At 37.3% G+C, this 18,914-nt stretch overlaps 1 protein-coding gene across 4 annotated transcripts in view; it reads left to right on the top strand.

The window, feature by feature from the left end:
• Window positions 1-18,914, top strand: part of ANO3 (anoctamin 3) — a 448,326-nt gene that overhangs the window by 316,097 nt on the left and 113,315 nt on the right. For all 4 annotated transcript variants that reach the window (XM_027562801.1, XM_027562800.1, XM_027562802.1 and 1 more), the window contains 2 exons: window positions 435-535; window positions 10,129-10,173. In XM_027562801.1, coding sequence (XP_027418602.1) covers window positions 435-535; window positions 10,129-10,173 — 146 coding nt within the window. The remainder of the gene's footprint in view (window positions 1-434; window positions 536-10,128; window positions 10,174-18,914) is intronic.

The raw sequence follows: 18,914 nt of genomic DNA, 5'->3' as shown, positions 1-18,914 counted from the left end.
TCCCCAGAATTGTCATAGGCTCTCACAAGTATAATAGTAATTGCTCAATAAAATATGCTAGAAGAAAAATGAATGAATAACTGGTATAACTGTCAGTATTGTCTATCCACCTTGAGCAGGAAAAAAAGGATCATGAGAAAGTTTGCAACCAGAATAACTTCATTATTCTGGTTGGTGGCTCTGGATCTTAATAATGGTCAAGGAAGAAAGCACGCTAACTCACATGGATGATTATTTCTTGCATACAATGGCATCATTACATTTTTATTAAGATAATTCTGTGTTAAGAAATTTTATTCATATAAATTCCTTTTAAATCAGCGATAATGATTCCTGTGTATATAAAGGGGACAGTGTTCTTCCCTGTAAGGTCAAATTGTGACATGATAATCAGCTCTGATTCTAATTGGCACCTGTTCTGTTGCCCTTTACAGCCAGCTGTTGCAAACTCGGATATCATGTTTATTAAAATTCACATTCCGTGGGACACACTGTGCAAGTATGCAGAGAGACTGAATATTAGGATGCCCTTCAGGTACTTTCAGGTTTTGTTTCGTTCTATCTCAGAATATGTTAAGGTGAGCCTGTTTTTTTGCAAAGCCAGAGAGTAATAAATGTAATTCTTTCTGCAGAAGAAATGCTTTTTTCCCCCAAGTTTAGTCAATTTTGGCCATTTATCTTACCTTCTAATTTCCTTGCCTAGTGTAAGCTTCCAGGTTCCCTGGATGCTTTATATCATTTCTAGCTGGACTAGACTGGAAGGAGGGAAAGACAGTTGTTTTCCAATTTTACTTACTATTCCCAAGATCAGTCTCACTTATTTAATATAGGTAGATGGAACTCTTGTTTTTGTGACAGAAGTAAGTGTGTAGCATTCTTACGTATACAGATTCGGCATTCGGTATGTAGCAGTTATCAGGAAACTTTCCTCAGGTGCAGATCAACCAGATAGTTTCTTGGCTCTGTCCTCAGTGCCAAAGGATAAATAGTAATGAAAGACCTTCTCAGTTCAAAGATGTTTCAGTCTTTCCTATAGGCAAGACTACAGGAAAGTCAAAAATTGAATAAACCTATTTCCCCATATTGTGTGTTTTGTGTTATATGCAGAATGTATCACTTTCCTTCCTGATGTCTCACAATGAAATTCAAGTGTTTATACCATGCGTGAACTGGCATTGAAGCTCAGTATGCTTCATCAACTGCTAAAAAAGGTTTTAAAAGGTTCAGGGTAAGAAGATGCCAAGGAAAAGAGCCTCTAGATAATGAATTTGCATGAACAGTAAGAGGGCAATTCAAAACTGTGAAGAAATTTATCAGACCTGGTAACATGGAAGAGACCAGATCTGTGAGAGGGCTGCCAGCCTCGGGTCGCATGACAAGCCTCGAGAGTCTTGTCTTTTTAATCATCTGAAATTCCTCAGGCTTTGGAAGTTGCACCCACAAGTCATTGCCCACAAAGCAGAAATTGATTAAGCACTGGCAACTACTGAGGAATTTTACAGTGACAATATTAGAATTAGATACCTAAATTGACTCCCATTCCTGTTTGGACAATCTCAAGGGAAATCAATCCAGTCAGTCTTAAGGGAAATTGACCCTGAATACTCACTGAAAGGGCTGATGCTGAAGCTGAAGCTCCAGTATTTTGGTCATCTGATGGGAAAATCGACTCATTGGAAAAGTCACTGGTGCTGGGAAAGATTGAGGGTAGAAGGAGAAGAGGCTGTCAGAGGATGAGGTGGCTAGATGGCATCACTGATGCAATGGACATGAACTTGGGCAAACTTTGGGAGATGGTGAGGGACAGAGAGGCCTGGGGCGCTGCAGTCCATGGAATTGCTAACAGTCGGACATGACTGGGCAACTGAACAACCTGTTTGAGAAATAGTTTCAAAATCCTCTATACAGATAATTATAAGATAGATAAATAATATCTTGAAGAGCTTGGCAAAAATAATAATAGTAACAATATGGGGAGAGAGGTGGGAGGGGGGTTCAGGATGGGGAACACGTGTACACCCGTGGCGGATTCATGTTGATGTATGGCAAAACCAATACAATATTGTAAAGTAATTAGCCTCCAATTAAAATAAATAAATTTAAATTAAAAAAAAGAACAAAAGAAGATGAACACAGGAAAGAAAATTCCTTAGAATTCTTTAGCACCTTATATAAATTATTAATATGATATCTATAAGAACCTGAAGTTTGTACCTTTTTATGAAACTTGATCCCTGAAAGAAGCAAGTAAGGACATATGAAATATTATTTGTGTTGTGATTAGATAGTTTGAAGTCTCCAGAAGACTTCTTTCAATTCAGGTCATTCTACTGAACCAGTCTTGAGAGCACAAGTAGGTAAATAAACACCGTGCTACTCTACGTCTTTTGACTTCTGAGGAATTTTTTTCCTCCTGACACTATGTCTCCTTCTTAAAAAAGCCTTTTGATATACATGCCTGTGACTTATTTCAGGCTGACAATGGAGCATATTTGCCTTTTGCTCTATCTGGTTTCTTCTTGTTTGGTCTGTACATGCTACACAGAATCATGCAGAATTAAAACAATGAGATTCATTTTAACTTACAAAATTATCAAACACTTTCACAGGTAGTACTCTTCAAACCTACCACAGATATGGTGAATAATCACATCTGTTGATATGTGGTGAGACTCAATCTTCATAGAATATTCTGAAACAATTTAAAATTATTTTCTGTGAGACTTAAAACTTTTCATAAGCTTCATATTTTATCTTAAGAAGAAAATTGAAAAATATGTAAAAACATTCCCTGCAATATTTTTTATAATTGTGAAAAAAGTAAATATGTTCAACGGTAGAGGATTCAAATAAATTAGATATATCCTTGTGATGCAAAATAGTTTATTTATAAAGTGAATGGGTACAAGGACTTCTTAATGACTGTAGTTAAATAATAAGTAGTAAAATTTAATAAAATATGTATAGGATATGCATTTATTTATACAATGAGATTTTAACAATGTAAAATGAATAGAAAAAAATTGGAGGAGAATATAATATGCTAAAACGTGATTGCTTCTGATGGGTGGGAGTGAAGTCTTTATTATTTTGTGGGTCCTTATTTATTTTACTTTCTTACAAAATTATTTTTAGCAAGTTCTAATTTGCTTGCAGGATATAAACAAAGATGCAAAAGAAGTGTAACACCCAAGACAATAACCTACTTTCTGATATCAGGGTGAAATTGCTAAAAAAAATTCCAAATGAATTTCCATATGCCTTCATCCTGCCCCTATTCCTGTGATTTCACCATTGTTTCTAAGAGGAGTTATAGTTGAGTTTATGCACAAACTAATTGCCTCATAGATGCAAAAGGAAGAAACCCTTAGAGGCTGTCACAAAGCATGCCATTTCAGTAGATTTTATTATTCAGATTATGTTCAGGTTAACTGAATATTATGTTTAAATATCTCATCCAAAAAGGTTCATAGCTTCCATTACCTCCTCTGAACTTTATACAAAACACATGTCTGCTAGAGGTCCAAAAGACTGAATCCTTTTTTGCTATCCAAGGGGGAATTTGGCATCATCTGATTCTTAGTTCCTGGCCAAGACACTTATTATTAATTTGAAATTATACTTTCCTTCAATGAAAAATAAATGTTGGTTAGCATGTTCACTTTGCACCAAATATTTGACACTCATAATTTCAGAAATATTTTTTCTTTCTCTATCAGTACTGTTGCAGGAAGGGGGACCCCTTACAGGGCCTGAAACTGGGCTCTTGTCTAACACTCGGTAATGAATTGTCTGAGGAGACACATGTGCTGACAAAGCAAGAGATTTTATTGGGGAAGGGCGCCTGGGTGGAGAGCAGTAGGGTAAGGGAACCCAGGAGAACAGCTCTGGCTGCAGTCTCAGGTTTTATGGTGATGGGATTAGTTTTCGGATTGTCTTTAGCCAATCAACTGACTCAGAGTCCTTCCAAGATGGATGCCAGAGAGAAGGATTCTGGGAGGTGGTCGGACATGTGGTGTCTCCTTTTGACCTTTCCCGAACTCTTCTGGTTGGTGGAGGCTTATTAGTTCCATGTTCCTTACCAGGACCTCCTGTCATAAAACAACTCATGCAGATGGTTACGATGGTGCCTGGCCAGGATAGGCGGTTTCAATCAGGGTGCTTCCCCTAACAGTACTATTCAAGTATGTCCACTCTGCTGTAGTGTATCAGGAAAAAGTCTTATAAAGACAATGGCAAAAGAATCTAGTGTCACAAGTTTCATATAACTCATTCCACCATCTTGGTTGGATTGTATTATTTTTAAAAATTGAAAATCTGTTACAGCATATTGGCCTTTTTCCTCTCATTTCCCTTACTCTTGACTTTTCAGATAACTATTGAGGAACTCTAATTTAAATAATAATCAATATTCTCATAATTTTTAAAAAATCTGTATCAAAATTATTTCTTCGTGTCTTTTCCTTAGAAGTTCTTTAAAACCGTTTTGCTGTTATAAATGATATTCATTTTTATTTTCTGATAAGATTGCATTTGAAAGAAGAGTTATGATACATCAAAAGAAAGAAATATGAAATATATATAGTTACTGTCTCTTTTAATTGATGCTGTGGCTGAAGTTTCTTCTTTATGTTTTTCAAGATAATGTTTACAAATTCCACATTCCTGAAACTTTGAAAAATGCAATTGTGATTCTTCTGATTTAATAATATAAATATTAGAAAATATATAGCTTTTCCAAAGTATACCAAAAGAACACTGGTTCAAGACAAAGTAAAAGAAAAATATCCTGTGACCAAATATGTTCTTGAAATTCAAAGTTAAACAATAAGTTTATTTACTGTAGGAATTTTTAGAGAAGTGATTCTCAATCTTCAGAATACATCAAAATTACCTGGGAAACTCAGCAAAAGTAAAGTTTCCTAGAACCTACACCCAGAGGATAAGATTGGGTATATACGTTTTTAACAAGCATCCCAAGTGATTTTATTATAGTTGGTAGAGAAATATTGTCTTGAGGATTTTAGTATTTTTATAATTCTTATATTGTTTATAAATTTCAACAGACAGTTACACAGAGCAACCTTGCCTTAATTTTCATCTAATGATGGATTTTTTAAATCATAATATGATGATGTTCTTGAGAAAACATTCTGAGGAATTCTAGAATGAGGAGTTCTTTTGCAACATCTTTCCCTATTACTTTAATAATAGATGTAGCATTAACCAACTCCTTAGTAACCAACTTCTGATTTATTTATAAGGTATGCCTAAATTTGGGATAGCAGTCAGCTCATGAAGAGGGAATATTATTTAAGTATAAAATAAGTGGCAAAGTATTTTCATGATTGTCAGCTCAATTTCCAAATGTCAATTGTTATCATATTTAAGGACATATATAGACATACATATTGTCTTAAAATTAAGAAATGGATAGACATCAAAGAACTTAAATAGGAAAAATGCATATCTCTTTTCAAGACAAGATTTTTAAAAAAATTTATGTAAGAGGGACATATGCATGCTTGACTATTCCATATTCAGTAGTGAAACCTATATTGCATTCCATAAAGAAAACCTGCAAATTTATTCAGAAAAAATTATTAGAGTTATAACCCTTCCTACAAAAGTTTTCTGCTAACTTACTGTTTGAACACAAAACTTCAACATTTTATCTAGAGCCTATGCTTGAATATTCTGCATATATAGAATTTTATATATCTAAATTGTCTAGCTATTTCTTTTCTTGATTAAAATGGCCTGCATACTGGACTTGATGTTTCATAACTAACCAAAAAAATCTGAGAATTAAAATATCCTACATTTTCTATCTTTTATTCTATTAGGAATGACTTTGTGTGTCTTCTATATTACATAAATATCAATTCCCACTTTCCTCACTTTTCTTTTTATTCAAGGTGATTCATATTCATTCTTACCCATCTTATATTAAAGTGGGCAAGCCTATTTAAGATGATTCAGTCATCCTGTAGCTTCTCAGACTGAGTTCAATATGGGTCAACCTTCTGTCTTTCCTCAAGCTTTTATTCCCACAAATGTTTTAATCAGAGCAAATTTGGGAGAATTTTTTAAAACAACTAAGAATAACCTTTTATTATTGTTGGGAATAAACTTAGATCTCCTTTGTATGCAAAGGATAACTCACTCAAAAATAAAATGATGTAATAACATACAGAGACCCCAGTGTATAAAATAGATAAAAGTACAGGAGCTTCGCTTAACAAGGAGCAGGGGCCAGGGTCCCTCTCATATGACAGTCCTTCTCATTTGGACCTGCAAACATCTTACATGTGGCCACTGGCTATGTGAAACACTGGTTGGAAACAGTGATTGAGATAATGATTTACTTATAAATCATTTTGAGTGACTGTAATCAGTTCTAATGAGGTGGGTGAAACTGGAGCCTATTATACAGAGTGAAGTAAGCCAGAAAGAAAAACACCAATACAGTATACTAATGCATATATATGGAATTTAGAAAGATGGTAATGACAACCCTGTATGCGAGACAGCAAAAGAGACACAGATGTACAGAACAGTCCTGGACTCTGTGGGGGGGGGGCGGTGGTGGTGATTTGGGAGAATGGCATTAAAACATGTACAATATCATATAAGAAAAAAAATAAACTTATGATGGAACAAAAAAAAAATGCTGTCTTGACATAAGGTGTAAAATAGAAGGATCTTTCAAATGAAAAAATAAGGGAAAATAAAGAAAGCTCTGTCAAAGAACAATATGCAGTTAATAAATTATGTAATGAAGATTGTGTGTGGAAATAATTTGGTCCTGCAGGTTCATTTATGCAGAAAGACTAAGGAGAATTGCAAGTTATTATTGACTGAGTGGGTTAAAGGTTCACTCGTATATGTTAGGGGAATGTAATTAAGAACTAAATCTTCCCCAAGTAAAGAAACTTCTCCACAAAGATACGAGAGAAAGATCACCCTTTTTATCATAAATAAGCATTAAACCAAATGCGGCTTGCGTCACAGGAAATTCACTGAGATTGCAAAGACAGAAAGAAAGCTCCCCCTTTTATACAGCCACGCAGATACAAGCCATTATGGGCATGTCCTCAAGATAAACAGTAACCAATCCTCAAGTAAGAGGACATTACAGCATTAATTGTCATACATAGTTCATCCTAGATTTGACTGGTAATTAGAATGTTAGTTAATTGGGAAAAGTGAGTCTCTTAATTTTATTTGTTTTTATGGTCTAAAAACCACGTGTATTCATCTTGTATGATATTCTTCCTTCACTTGTTTTTTATTTCTCCGAAAGCATTTCAAAATTTTTAAAAATGCTTGAAAGAAATATTTCAAAATAGTAACAATAAAAAGAGGATAACATTTAGTCTCAATGTTCCCTTGTCTTTTTATGTTATTCCTTACCATATCCACAACTGATAATTATAGTAATCATAATCCTTATCATCTCTTAATCACATTCCTAGATTTTTTTGATACTGACAATTATTTTAAACTAATTTCTACATTTGTAGTTTTTTAAAGATATACCTTATTTAGTAAATGTTATTAAATTGAAAGTACCCTCAGGCACTGAAGGAAATAAATGCAGCTGTGAGTTAAAAGCTCATTCATTTATTCATCAGTCATGGGAATCCTCATTACTATTTACCAAAGAATATACCATATACACAAAGTCAGATGAACTGAAACTGGCATCTTTAAGAAGCCCGATCTCCTATATAAGATAGTCAGTGAACAGTTATATAATAATGGGGTAAATGATGTGAGAGTTTTAGAGTGAAGATGGGTTTATAGCCCAATAGGGAGTAAATGACATATGCACACAAACCTGTGTATATTTGAAAAAAATAAAGGAAGTGGTATTTAAATGTGAGTTTAGGATAAGCAGAGCAAGCATTCAAACTCCATACTTATAATTAGTGTTAGAGTGTGTCAGGGACAAGTTAAAATTCTTTTCTAGGATTGTGACTGGTGATTGCTATGAAATACAGTAGCTCAGAATGTTTTCAGGTTTTCTAAGCAGTTAATAATACAGGACTAAATGTCAATTGTACTGACTCTCAGCCCTGCTTTCTAGAAACCACATGCACTGCAGAGGAGTCTTCTGATTCTCTGGAATGGGTTTTGGTGGGTGGGGGTAAAGAGGCATTTTAGAAGGTCCCAAATGAGATTCTTGAGCTCCAAGATGTAGATTTAGTGAGAATCTTCTAGAGTGTGAATTAATCAGAATGGTACACATTTACTTAATACATTCAATATCTTTCAGTCCAAAACCTTAGCATCAGTGGTTAAGATCCTTCATTATATATGCCTTGTTCATTATCCCCTCACCTCTTTATGATCCTCAACTTGCAATTTATATGCTGGCAATTATCAAATTAGTAAACATTCCCTGAATTTTACAATGGTTCACTTGCTCCCATAACCATTCATGTGCTGCTGCTGCTGCTGCTAAGTCGCTTCAGTCGTGTCCGACTCTGTGCAACCCCATAGACGGCAGCCCACCAGGCTCCCCCATCCCTGGGATTCTCCAGGCAAGAACACTGGAGTGGGTTGCCATTTCCTTCTCCAATGCATGAAAGTGAAAAGTGAAAGTGAAGTCGCTCAGTCGTGTCCGACTCTTCTCGACCCCACGGATTGCAGCCCACCAGGATCCTCCGTCCATGGGATTTTCCAGGCAAGAGTACTGGAGTGGGGTGCCATCGCCTTCTCCGAGCTACCTCAGGCTAAAATGCTGTGTCCTAAGTACTCCGTTTAGAAGACTCCTGTCATTCAACAAGGTTGAATTTAAGACTCAGCACAGATAACACATAGTGATGAAGGCTTCCCTATCTCCTTTCTCCTACATCTACAAAGGCTAAATGAGATCCCTTCCTAGGTACTTCTATAGCCCTCTCTGTTTTACTGTGTTATCACACTTTATTATAACTATCACTTCTCTCCTCAACTGTAAAGTAGCTTTTTGAGGGTAAAGACCCTCTTTTTTCTCTAAATTTTTAATGGTTATAATTTAATTATAATATAATTCTAGTTATAATATTAAGGTTATAATAGAATTCTTTGCAATATCAGAAATATTCAGTACATATGTGTTTAGATGGATAGATGACTTTGTAGAACATACAAGCCTATGCTCTGATTAATATGCATTGTGTAGAAGACTACACAATGAAGACGGAGAAGGCAATGGCACCCCACTCCAGTACTTTTGCCTGGAAAATCCCATGGACGGAGGAGCCTGGTGGGCTGCAGTCCGTGGGACTGATAAAAGTCGGACCCGACTGAGCGACTTCACTTTCACTTTTCACTTTCCTGCATTGGAGAAGGAAATGGCAACCCACTCCAGTGTTCTTGCCTGGAGAATCCCAGGGACAGGGGAGCCTGGTGGGCTGCCTTCTATGGGGTCGCGCAGAGTCGGACACGACTGAAGCGACTTAGCAGCAGCAGCAGCAGCAAAAGACAGACTTTCAAAAGATAATTAAGGGACTTCCCTGGTGGCCTAGGGGCTAAGACTCTGAACTCCCATTGCAGAGCACCTGAATTTGATCCCTGGTTGGGGAACTAGATCCCACATGCTGCAACTAAGACCCAGAACAGCCAAATAAATAAATATTTTTTTAAACTTAAAAAAAAATCAAATGTTCAAAAATGATCTATTGATTTATGAAGTGTCTCTGTTATTAGTAACTTAGGGTCTGAAATTAAAACAATGCAAATTCACCGTTCTTCCTATTTGTGTGTGTTCTCAGTCGCTTTAGTCGTGTCTGATTCTTTGCAACCCCCATGGTCTGTAGCCCACCAGGCTCCTCTGTCCATGGGATTATCCAGGCAAGAATTCTGGAGTGAGTTGCCATGTCCTCCTCCAGGGGATCTTTCCAATCCAAGGGATCGAACAACATGTCTTCTGCATCTCCTGCATTGCAGGCTGATTCTTTACCCACTGAGACACCTGGGAAATGTTCTTCCTGTTATACTGGTTTATTTCATGTCTTTCTTTAGCATGTGAAAATGAGAGTATTGAAATGCTCAGTATAATTGAATGTTGTCAGTCTCTGATTTCACGATTTTCATGTGACTTTCCTCAGCTGATTTCTTTCTTTCTTTCTTTTTTAGGAAAAAATCTTATTACACTGACCGGAGGAGCAAATCAATGGGCAGGTTGGTGGGTGATATGTAATTTGTTTATAACCAATTTGTCATTTGGGAAAAACAATAAAAATGCATTTGATTATCTGTAACAGCAGTTGTAAATTTTACAAAGGGGAACTTTATTATTTATGCAAGAGATTTCCAAAGTGATTATGCCAAATTTAATAATGCTTAAAATCATGATCTATTTTTTTCTATTTGCCATTGCCATTCCTATAATCCTCCTTTTATATAATATTATAGAACAAGGATTTTAATTGCTAGTTAGTGTTTTAGGAGATTTTAATTTTAAAAATAGTTATAAAGCCAGGATTATAGGTAAATGATGACCCACTAAAGTAATAGACACAGTAGAGGCCTTTTGGATCATCTAATCCAAGCCTCTTATTGATGAGATGGTAAAAGAAAGATTAGCATCCGGAATGATGAAGTGGTTTCCCAAGGCCGTACAGCATCTTTTGTATCACGTACCTACTTTTATTCCACGAGCTGAAGCTGACTCTCTTTCAGTTCTGGCATTGAAAGCAAACTTCTTTTTAAAAGCTTTATCTCAAAACAACATCTCCTTACGTATTGTGGTAACAGTAGCTATGGCAAAGGAAATAATTAAAACATAACCCTGAGACACAAGAAACCCTCCCACCTGAATTGCCTTGGCCCCTTTTCACTGGAGGAAATGAGCTTTCATTTAATGAACTCTACAAACAAAAGGCTTATAATATTTGACTGCTCTGCTCCTTGCAAAAAAATCAATTAACCAAAGCAGAATGTGAATGTCATGTAGTAGGCTCTAGTGAATGATACTGCAGGATGTTGCAAATCAGAATGACACAGAAACTAGAAAAATACAGTGTAAATATCTGACCGTTTAAGGAAAGAATTTAATAAATCTAGTTCTTTTACCAAAGAAATATCTAAATATAATTTAGAACTTTAAAACAGGAACATTTTGAATTCAAGAGTAGAAGAGTATACTCCTTTAAACACTAAATTTGAGTGTGGTTGGAATAGGTGACAAGAAAAGCAAATCATGGGGGGAAAACTTGAAATTTGGATGGATGTTAAAAGGAATTAGAACTTAAATGGCTTTTAATAAAATTAATGATGTTCCTTAGCCAGTCAGATTTTTCTGTTTGTCAGGTTGACATATTCAGAGTTACTGTGAGCGTTCATCATTTCACTTGTGTTCATTTGTTCCTGGTCTATATAGCAAATTTCCAAAGTTAGTTTCGCATAACAAGGGCAAATTCATTGGGATTTTACATAATTATACAACTGTGGGTTTTTCTCTACACATGCCTGTTTAATACTGGATTGTGTTGAGAAAACATATTTGGGTTTACTTCTGGGTGCTGTATAGAATTAGTGGGATTTTTGCCACTATGTAAGTGGTGGATTTTCTGCCATACAGGTGTATTCCTTTCAGAGACTTACAGAAGGATAAAATCCTGTATATTAAATTGGCGACAAATGTCTATGTCATGCCGTCGTAATTTAGTTTTAGAGTAAACTTGTGTTTAGAATTCCTGATAAATATGTATTCTAAATTCTGTTTCTTTAACATTTTTAATAGTAGAAAATGCTTTTCTTTTCTATTTTGGTCAAACAGAAGTAAACTAGAAAAATGTACACTATATTATGTGTCATAATATGTTTTATTTTCTTTTGTGTTTATTATTTTTTCTTTCATTTTATGAAATTAAAATAAGATTACCAGTTATTCCAAATGATTGTTAATTTATTTTAAGTGGTACTGTAGCTTACTGACTTACAATTTACATATTACAAATAGTTTTCTTTGTTCTTGTGTTAGTGGATGCATATGAGGAGGGTAGCAAATAAATAGGAAAGGCAAATTTATAAAATACATGATATTAAACTGAAAAAAATGATTGTCTTGGTATTTGCTTGCATTTACATTTTCAATTAAGGAAATGGCTGATTTTGATTTTTCTTAAAACTTGGCCTTTGGAAAAGTAAACTTAAATGTTTGCATGTGTGTGTGTGGGCGTCATCATTGTTATAGAATTATAAAACCCAATTTGTAGACAGTTGGAAAGAGGGAAGCAAAAGTCAGAGTGTGCAGTTAGATGGCACTGTGCTTTCCCTTTTCTGATGTGGGAGAAATGTTTTGTGCATGGGTAATTTGGCCAATAAACATTAGGGGATAAATAGGTACAGGCAATTATCCAGGCTTTGAAGATCATTGTTTCTATAGGCATATTGATAGAATGTGTATATAAAAATACAGTTCAAGCATTGCTGCTATCTATAATTAGTTTACAAAGCAATTTAATATTCAATTTTCAAAGCAGTTTCAAAACAACCCTTTAGGGAGGCAGAACAAAGCATAACCAGTTTTACAGATCAGGGAAAAGGAATGATTTCATTATCACTCCTTTTCACCAACCCTGCATCTCATGCCCTAACTTTTATAGCTGGTATGCTCTGACAAGTTCTTTTGACCCTTTAATCCAGATTTATTTTCAAGTTCCCTTGAATTCTCTGCTCTGCACTGATTTTAGCAAATAAACTTAAAGCTCTGTTAGAAGTCATCTTCACATTTTGCCATAAAATCTTGAGTTTGCAAAATGGCCAATGTGATAAAGGTTTGGTTCAGTTCAGTTCAGTTCAGTTGCTCAGTTGTGTATGACTCTTTGCGACCCCATGGACTGCAGCATGCCAGGCTTCCTTGTCCATCACCAACTCCCAGAGCTTACTCAAACTCATCTCCACTGAGTCACTGATACCATCCAACCATCTCATCCTCCTTCGTCCCCTTAACCTCCCACCTTCAATCTTTCCCACCCATCAGGGTCTTTTCAAATGAGTCAGTTCTTCACATCAGGTGGCCAAAATATTAGAGTTTCAGCTTCAGCATCAGTCCTTCCAATGAACACTCAGGACTGAACTTCTTTAGGATGGACTGGTTGGATTTCGTTGCAGTCCAAGGGACTCTCAAGAGTCTTCTCCAACACCACAGTTCAAAAGCATCAATTCTTCAGCACTCAGCTTTCTTTATACTCCAACTCAAATATCCATACATGACTACTGGAAAAAGCAAAGCTTTGACTAGATGGACCTTTGTTGGCAAAGTAATATCTCTGCTTTGTAATATGCTGTCTAGGTCGGTCATAACTTTTCTTCCAAGGATCAAGCATCTTTTAATTTGGTGGCTGCAGTCACCATCTGCAGTGATTTTGGAGCCCCCTAAAATAAAGTCCGATAGAAGCAAGGTCTGATGTTGTAAAGAGCAATATTGCATAGGAACCTGGAATGTCAGGTCCATGAATCAAGGCAAATTGGAAGTGGTCAAACAAGAGATGGCAAGAGTGAATGTCAACATTCTAAGAATCAGCGAACTAAAATGGACTGGAATGGGTGAGTTTAACTCAGATGACCATTATATCTACTATTGCGGGCAGGAATCCCTCAGAAGAAATGAAGTATCCATCATGGGCAACAAAAGATTCCGAAATGCAGTACTTGGATGCAATCTCAAAAACGACAGAATGATCTCTGTTTGTTTCCAAGGCAAACCATTCAATATCACAGTAATCCAAGTCTATGCCCCTACCAGTAATGCTAAAAAGCTGAAGTTGAATGGTTCTTTGAAGACCTACAAAACCTTTTAGAACTAACACCCAAAAAAGATGTCCTTTTCATTATAGGGGACTGGGATGCAAAAGTAGGAAGTCAAGAAACGCCTGGAGTAACAGGCAAATTTGGCCTTGGAATGCAGAATGAAGCAGGGCAAAGACTAATAGAGTTTTGCCAAGAAAATGCACTGGTCATAGCAAACACCCTCTTCCAACAACACAAGAGAAGACTCTGCACGTGGACATCACCAGATAGTCAACACCGAAATCAGATTGATTATATTCTTTGCAGCCAAAGATGGAGAAGCTCTATACAGTCAACAAAAACAAGACCAGGAGCTGACTGTGGCTCAGATCATGAACTCCTTATTGCCAAATTCAGACTGAAATTGAAGAAAGTAGGGAAAACCACTAGACCATTCAGGTATGACCTAAATCAAATCCCTTATGATTATACAGTGGATGTGAGAAATAGATTTAAGGGCCTAGATCTAATAGATAGAGTGCCTGATGAACTATGGAATGAGGTTTGTGACATTGTACAGGAGACAGGGATCGAGACCATCCCCATGGAAAAGAAATGCAAAAAAGCAAATGGCTGTCTAGGGAGGCCTTACAAATAGCTGTGAAAAGAAGAGAAGTGAAAAGCACAGGAGAAAAGGAAAGATATAAGCACCTGAATGCAGAGTTCCAAAGAATAGCAAGAAGAGATAAGAAAGCCTTCTTCAGTGATCAATGCAAAGAAATCGAGGAAAAGACCAGAATGGGAAAGACTAGAGATCTCGTCAAGAAAATTAGATACCAAGGGAACATTTCATGCAAAGATGGGCTCAATAAAGGACAGAAATGATATGGACCTAACAGAAGCAGAAGATATCAAGAAGAGGTGGCAAGAATACACAGAAGAACTATACAAAAAAGATCTTCATGACCCAGATAATCACATAGGTGTGATCACTTATCTAGGCCAGACATCCTGGAATGTGAAGTCAAGTGGGCCTTAGAAAGCATCACTACAAACAAAGCTAGTGGAGGTGACAGCATTCCAGTTGAGCTATTTCAAATCCTGGCAGGTGATGCTGTGAAAGTGCTGCACTCAATATGCCAGCAAATTTGGAAAACTCGGCAGTGGCCACAGGACTGGAAAAGGTGTTTTCATTCCAATCCCAAAGAAAAGCAATGCCAAGGAATGCTCAAACTACCACACAATTACACTCATCTCACACGCTAGTAAAGTAATGCTCAAAATTCTCCAAGCCAGGCTTCAGCAATACGTGAACCGTGAACTTCCTGATGTTCAAGCTTGTTTCAGAAAAGGCAGAGGAACCAGAGATCAAATTGCCAACATCTGCTGGATCATGGAAAAAGTAAGAGAGTTCCAGAAAAACATCTATTCCTGCTTTATTGACTATGCCAAAGCCTTTGACTGTGGATCACAATAAACTGTGGAAAATTCTTCAAGAGATGGGAATACCAGACCACCTGACCTGCTTCTTGAAAAACTTGTATGCAGGTCAGGAAGCAACGGTTAGAACTGGACATGGAACAACAGACTGGTTCCAAATAGGAAAAGGAGTATGTCAAGGCTGTATATTATCACCCTGCTTATTTAACTTCTATGCAGAGTACATCATGAGAAACGCTGGACTGGAAGAAACACAAGCTGGAATCAAGATTGTCGGGAGAAATATCAATAACCTCAGACATGCAGATGACACCACCCTTATGGCAGAAAGTGAAGAGGAACTCAAAAGCCTCTTGATGAAAGTGAAAGTGGAGAGTGAAAAAGTTGGCTTAAAGCTCAACATTCAGAAAACGAAGATCATGGCATCGGTCCCATCACTTCATGGGAAATAGATGGGGAAGCAGTGTCAGACTTTATTTTTTGGGGCTCCAAAATCACTGCAGATGGTGACTGCAGCCATGAAATGAAAAGACGCTTATTCCTTGGAAGGAAAGTTATGACCAACCTAGATAGCATATTAAAAAGCAGAGACATTACTTTGCCAACAAAAGTCCGTCTAGTCAAGGCTATGGTTTTTCCTGTGGTCATGTATGGATGTGAGAGTTGGACTATATATAAAGAAAGCTGAGTGCCAAAGAATTGATGCTTTTGAACTGTGGTGTTGGAGAAGACTCTTCAGAGTCCCTTGGACTGCAAGGAAATCCAACCGGTCCATTCTGAGGGAGATCAGCTCTGGGATTTCTCTGGAGGAATGATGCTAAAGCTGAAACTCCAGTACTTTGGCCACCTCATGGGAAAAGTTGACTCATTGGAAAAGACTCTGACTCTGGGAGGGTTTGGGGGCTGGAGGAGAAGGGGACAACAGAGGATGAGATGGCTGGATGGCATCACTGACTCAAGGGACGTGAGTCTGAGTGAACTTCCGAGTTGGTGATGGACAGGAAGGCCTGGCTTGTTGCAGTTCATGGGGTCACACAGAGTTGGACATGACTGAGCGACTATACTGAACTGAAAATAAAGTCTCTCACTGTTTCCACTGTTTCCCCATCTATTTGCCATGAAGTGATGGGATGAGATGCCATGATCTTAGTTTTCTGACTGTTGAGTTTTAAGCCAAATTTTTCCACTCCTCTTTCATCAAGAGGCTCTTTAGTTCTTCGCTTTCTGCCATAATGGTGGTTTCATCAGCATATGTGAAGTTACTGATATTTCTTGTGGCAGTCTTGATACCAGCTTGTGCTTCATCGAGCCTGGCATTTTGCATGATGTACTCTACATATAAGTTAAATAAGCAAAGTGACAATATATAGCCTCGATGTACTCCTTTTCCGATTTGGAACTAGTCTGTTTTTCCTTGTCCAGTTCTAACTGTTGCTTGTTGACCTGCATACAGATTTCTCAGGAGGCAGGTCAGGTGGTCTGGTATTTCCATCTCTTTAAGAACTTTCCACAGTTTGTTGTGATCCACACAGTCAAAGGCTTTGGTGTAGTCAAAAAAGCAGAAGTAGAAGTTTTTCTGGAACTCTCTTGCTTTTTCCATAATCCAACAGACGCTGGCTATTTGACCTCTGGTTCCTCTGCTTTTTCTAAATCCAGCTTGAACATCTGGAAGTTCATGGTTCATGCATCATTGAAGCCTGGCTTGGATAATTTTGAGCATTATTTGCTAGTGTGTGTGTGAGATGAGTGCACTTGTGCAGTAGTTTGAGCATTCCTTGTCGTTGCCTTTCTTTGGGATTGGAATGAAAACTGACCTTTTCCAGTCCTGTAGCCACTGCTGAGTTTTCCAAATTTGCTGGCATATTGAGTGCAACAGTTTCACAGCATCATCTTTTAGGATTTGAAATAGCTCAACTGGAAGTCCCTCACCTTTCCTAGATTAGTTCGTAGTGATACTTCCAAAAGCCCACTTGACTTCGCATTCCAGGATGAGTGGCTCTAGGTGAGTGATCACACCATTGTGATTATCTGGTTTGGTAGAGTGTCGATAATACATTAGATTGCAATTATGGCCTGGGGGTGGTTGTGTTGGTTGTAGAAGTAGTAGTGATATTCCTTTTCCTTATTAATGTCATAAATTTTATTGAGTCTTCACTTTGCACTGTAGGGTCAGGCTTTATCTATTTAGTTATCAGGATATCCCTTCAATTAAGAGATGAGAAAACTGAATGAGAATCAAAGAAATTAAGTAATAAGCTAGATCTTCACATCATGTGATTCAGATCCAACCATGACTGCATTGGACATGTCCTGACACATAGACATCGCCAGATGGTCAACACTGAAATTGGATTGGTTATATTCTTTGCAGCCAAAGATGGAGAAGCTCTATAGAGTCAGCAAAAACAAGACCAGAAGCTGACTGTGGCTCAGATCATGAACTCCTTATTGCCAAATTCAGACTTAAATTGAAGAAAGTTGGGCAAACCACTAGACTATTCAGGTATGACGTAAATAAAATCAAATATGATTATACAGTGGAAGTGAGAAATAGATTTAAGGGACTAGATCTGATAGAGTGCCTGAAGAACTATGGACAGAATTTTTTGACATTGTACAGGAGACAGGAATCAAGACCGTCCCCAAGAAAAAAAATGCAAAATGGTGGTCTGGGGAGGTCTTACAAATAGCTGTGAAAAGAAGAGAATCAAAAAGCAAAGGAGAAAAGGAAAGATACAAAAGGAAAGATACAAGCATCTGAATGCAGAATTCCAAAGACAGCAAAGAGAGATAAGAAAGCCTTCCTTGACAATCAGTGCAAAGAAATAGAGGAAAACAATAGAACCGGAAACACTAGAGATCTCTTCAAGAAAATTAGAGATGCCAAGGGAACATTTGATGCAAAGATGGGCTCAATAAAGGACAGAAGTGGTATTAACCTAACAAAAGCAGAAGATATTAAGAAGAGGTGGCAAGAATACACAGAAGAACTATACAAAAAAGATCTTCACGACCCAGATAATCACAATGGTGTGATCACTCATCTAGAGCCAGACATCCTGGAATGTGAAGTCAAGTGGGCCTTAGGAAGTATCACTATGAACAAAGCTAGTGGAGGTGATGGAATTCCGGTTGAGCTCTTTCAAATCCTGAAGGATGATGCTGTGAAAGTGCTGCAGTCAATAAGTCAGCAAATTTGGAAAACTCAGCAGTGGCCACAGGACTGGAAAAGGTCAGTTTTCATTCCAATCCCAAAGAAAGGCAATGCCAAGGAATGCTCAAACTACCACACAATTACACTCATCTCACACACTAGTAAAGTAATGCTCAAAATTCTCCAAGCCAGGCTTCAGCAATACGTGAACTATGAATTCCTGATGTTCAAGCTGGTTTTAGAAAAGGCAGAGGAACCAGAGACTAAATTGCCAACATCCGCTGGATCATGGAAAAAGCAAGAGAGTTCCAGAAAAACATCTATTTCTGCTTTATTGACTACACCAAAGCCTTTGACTGTGTGGATCACAATAAACTGTGGAAAATTCTGAAAGAGATGGAAATACCAGACCACCTGACCTGCTTCTTGAAAAACCTGTATGCAGGTCAGGAAGCAACAGTTAGAACTGGACATGGAACAACAGACTGGTTCCAAATAAGGAAAGGAGTACGTCAAGGCTGTATATTATCACCCTGCTTATTTAACTTCTATGCAGAGTACATCATGAGAAACGCTGGGCTGGAGGAAGCAC

Source organism: Bos indicus x Bos taurus, chromosome 15 (genome assembly GCF_003369695.1).
Source record: "Bos indicus x Bos taurus breed Angus x Brahman F1 hybrid chromosome 15, Bos_hybrid_MaternalHap_v2.0, whole genome shotgun sequence".
NCBI classification, from domain to species: domain Eukaryota; kingdom Metazoa; phylum Chordata; class Mammalia; order Artiodactyla; family Bovidae; genus Bos; species Bos indicus x Bos taurus.
This window is presented reverse-complemented; position numbering and strand designations above follow the sequence as displayed.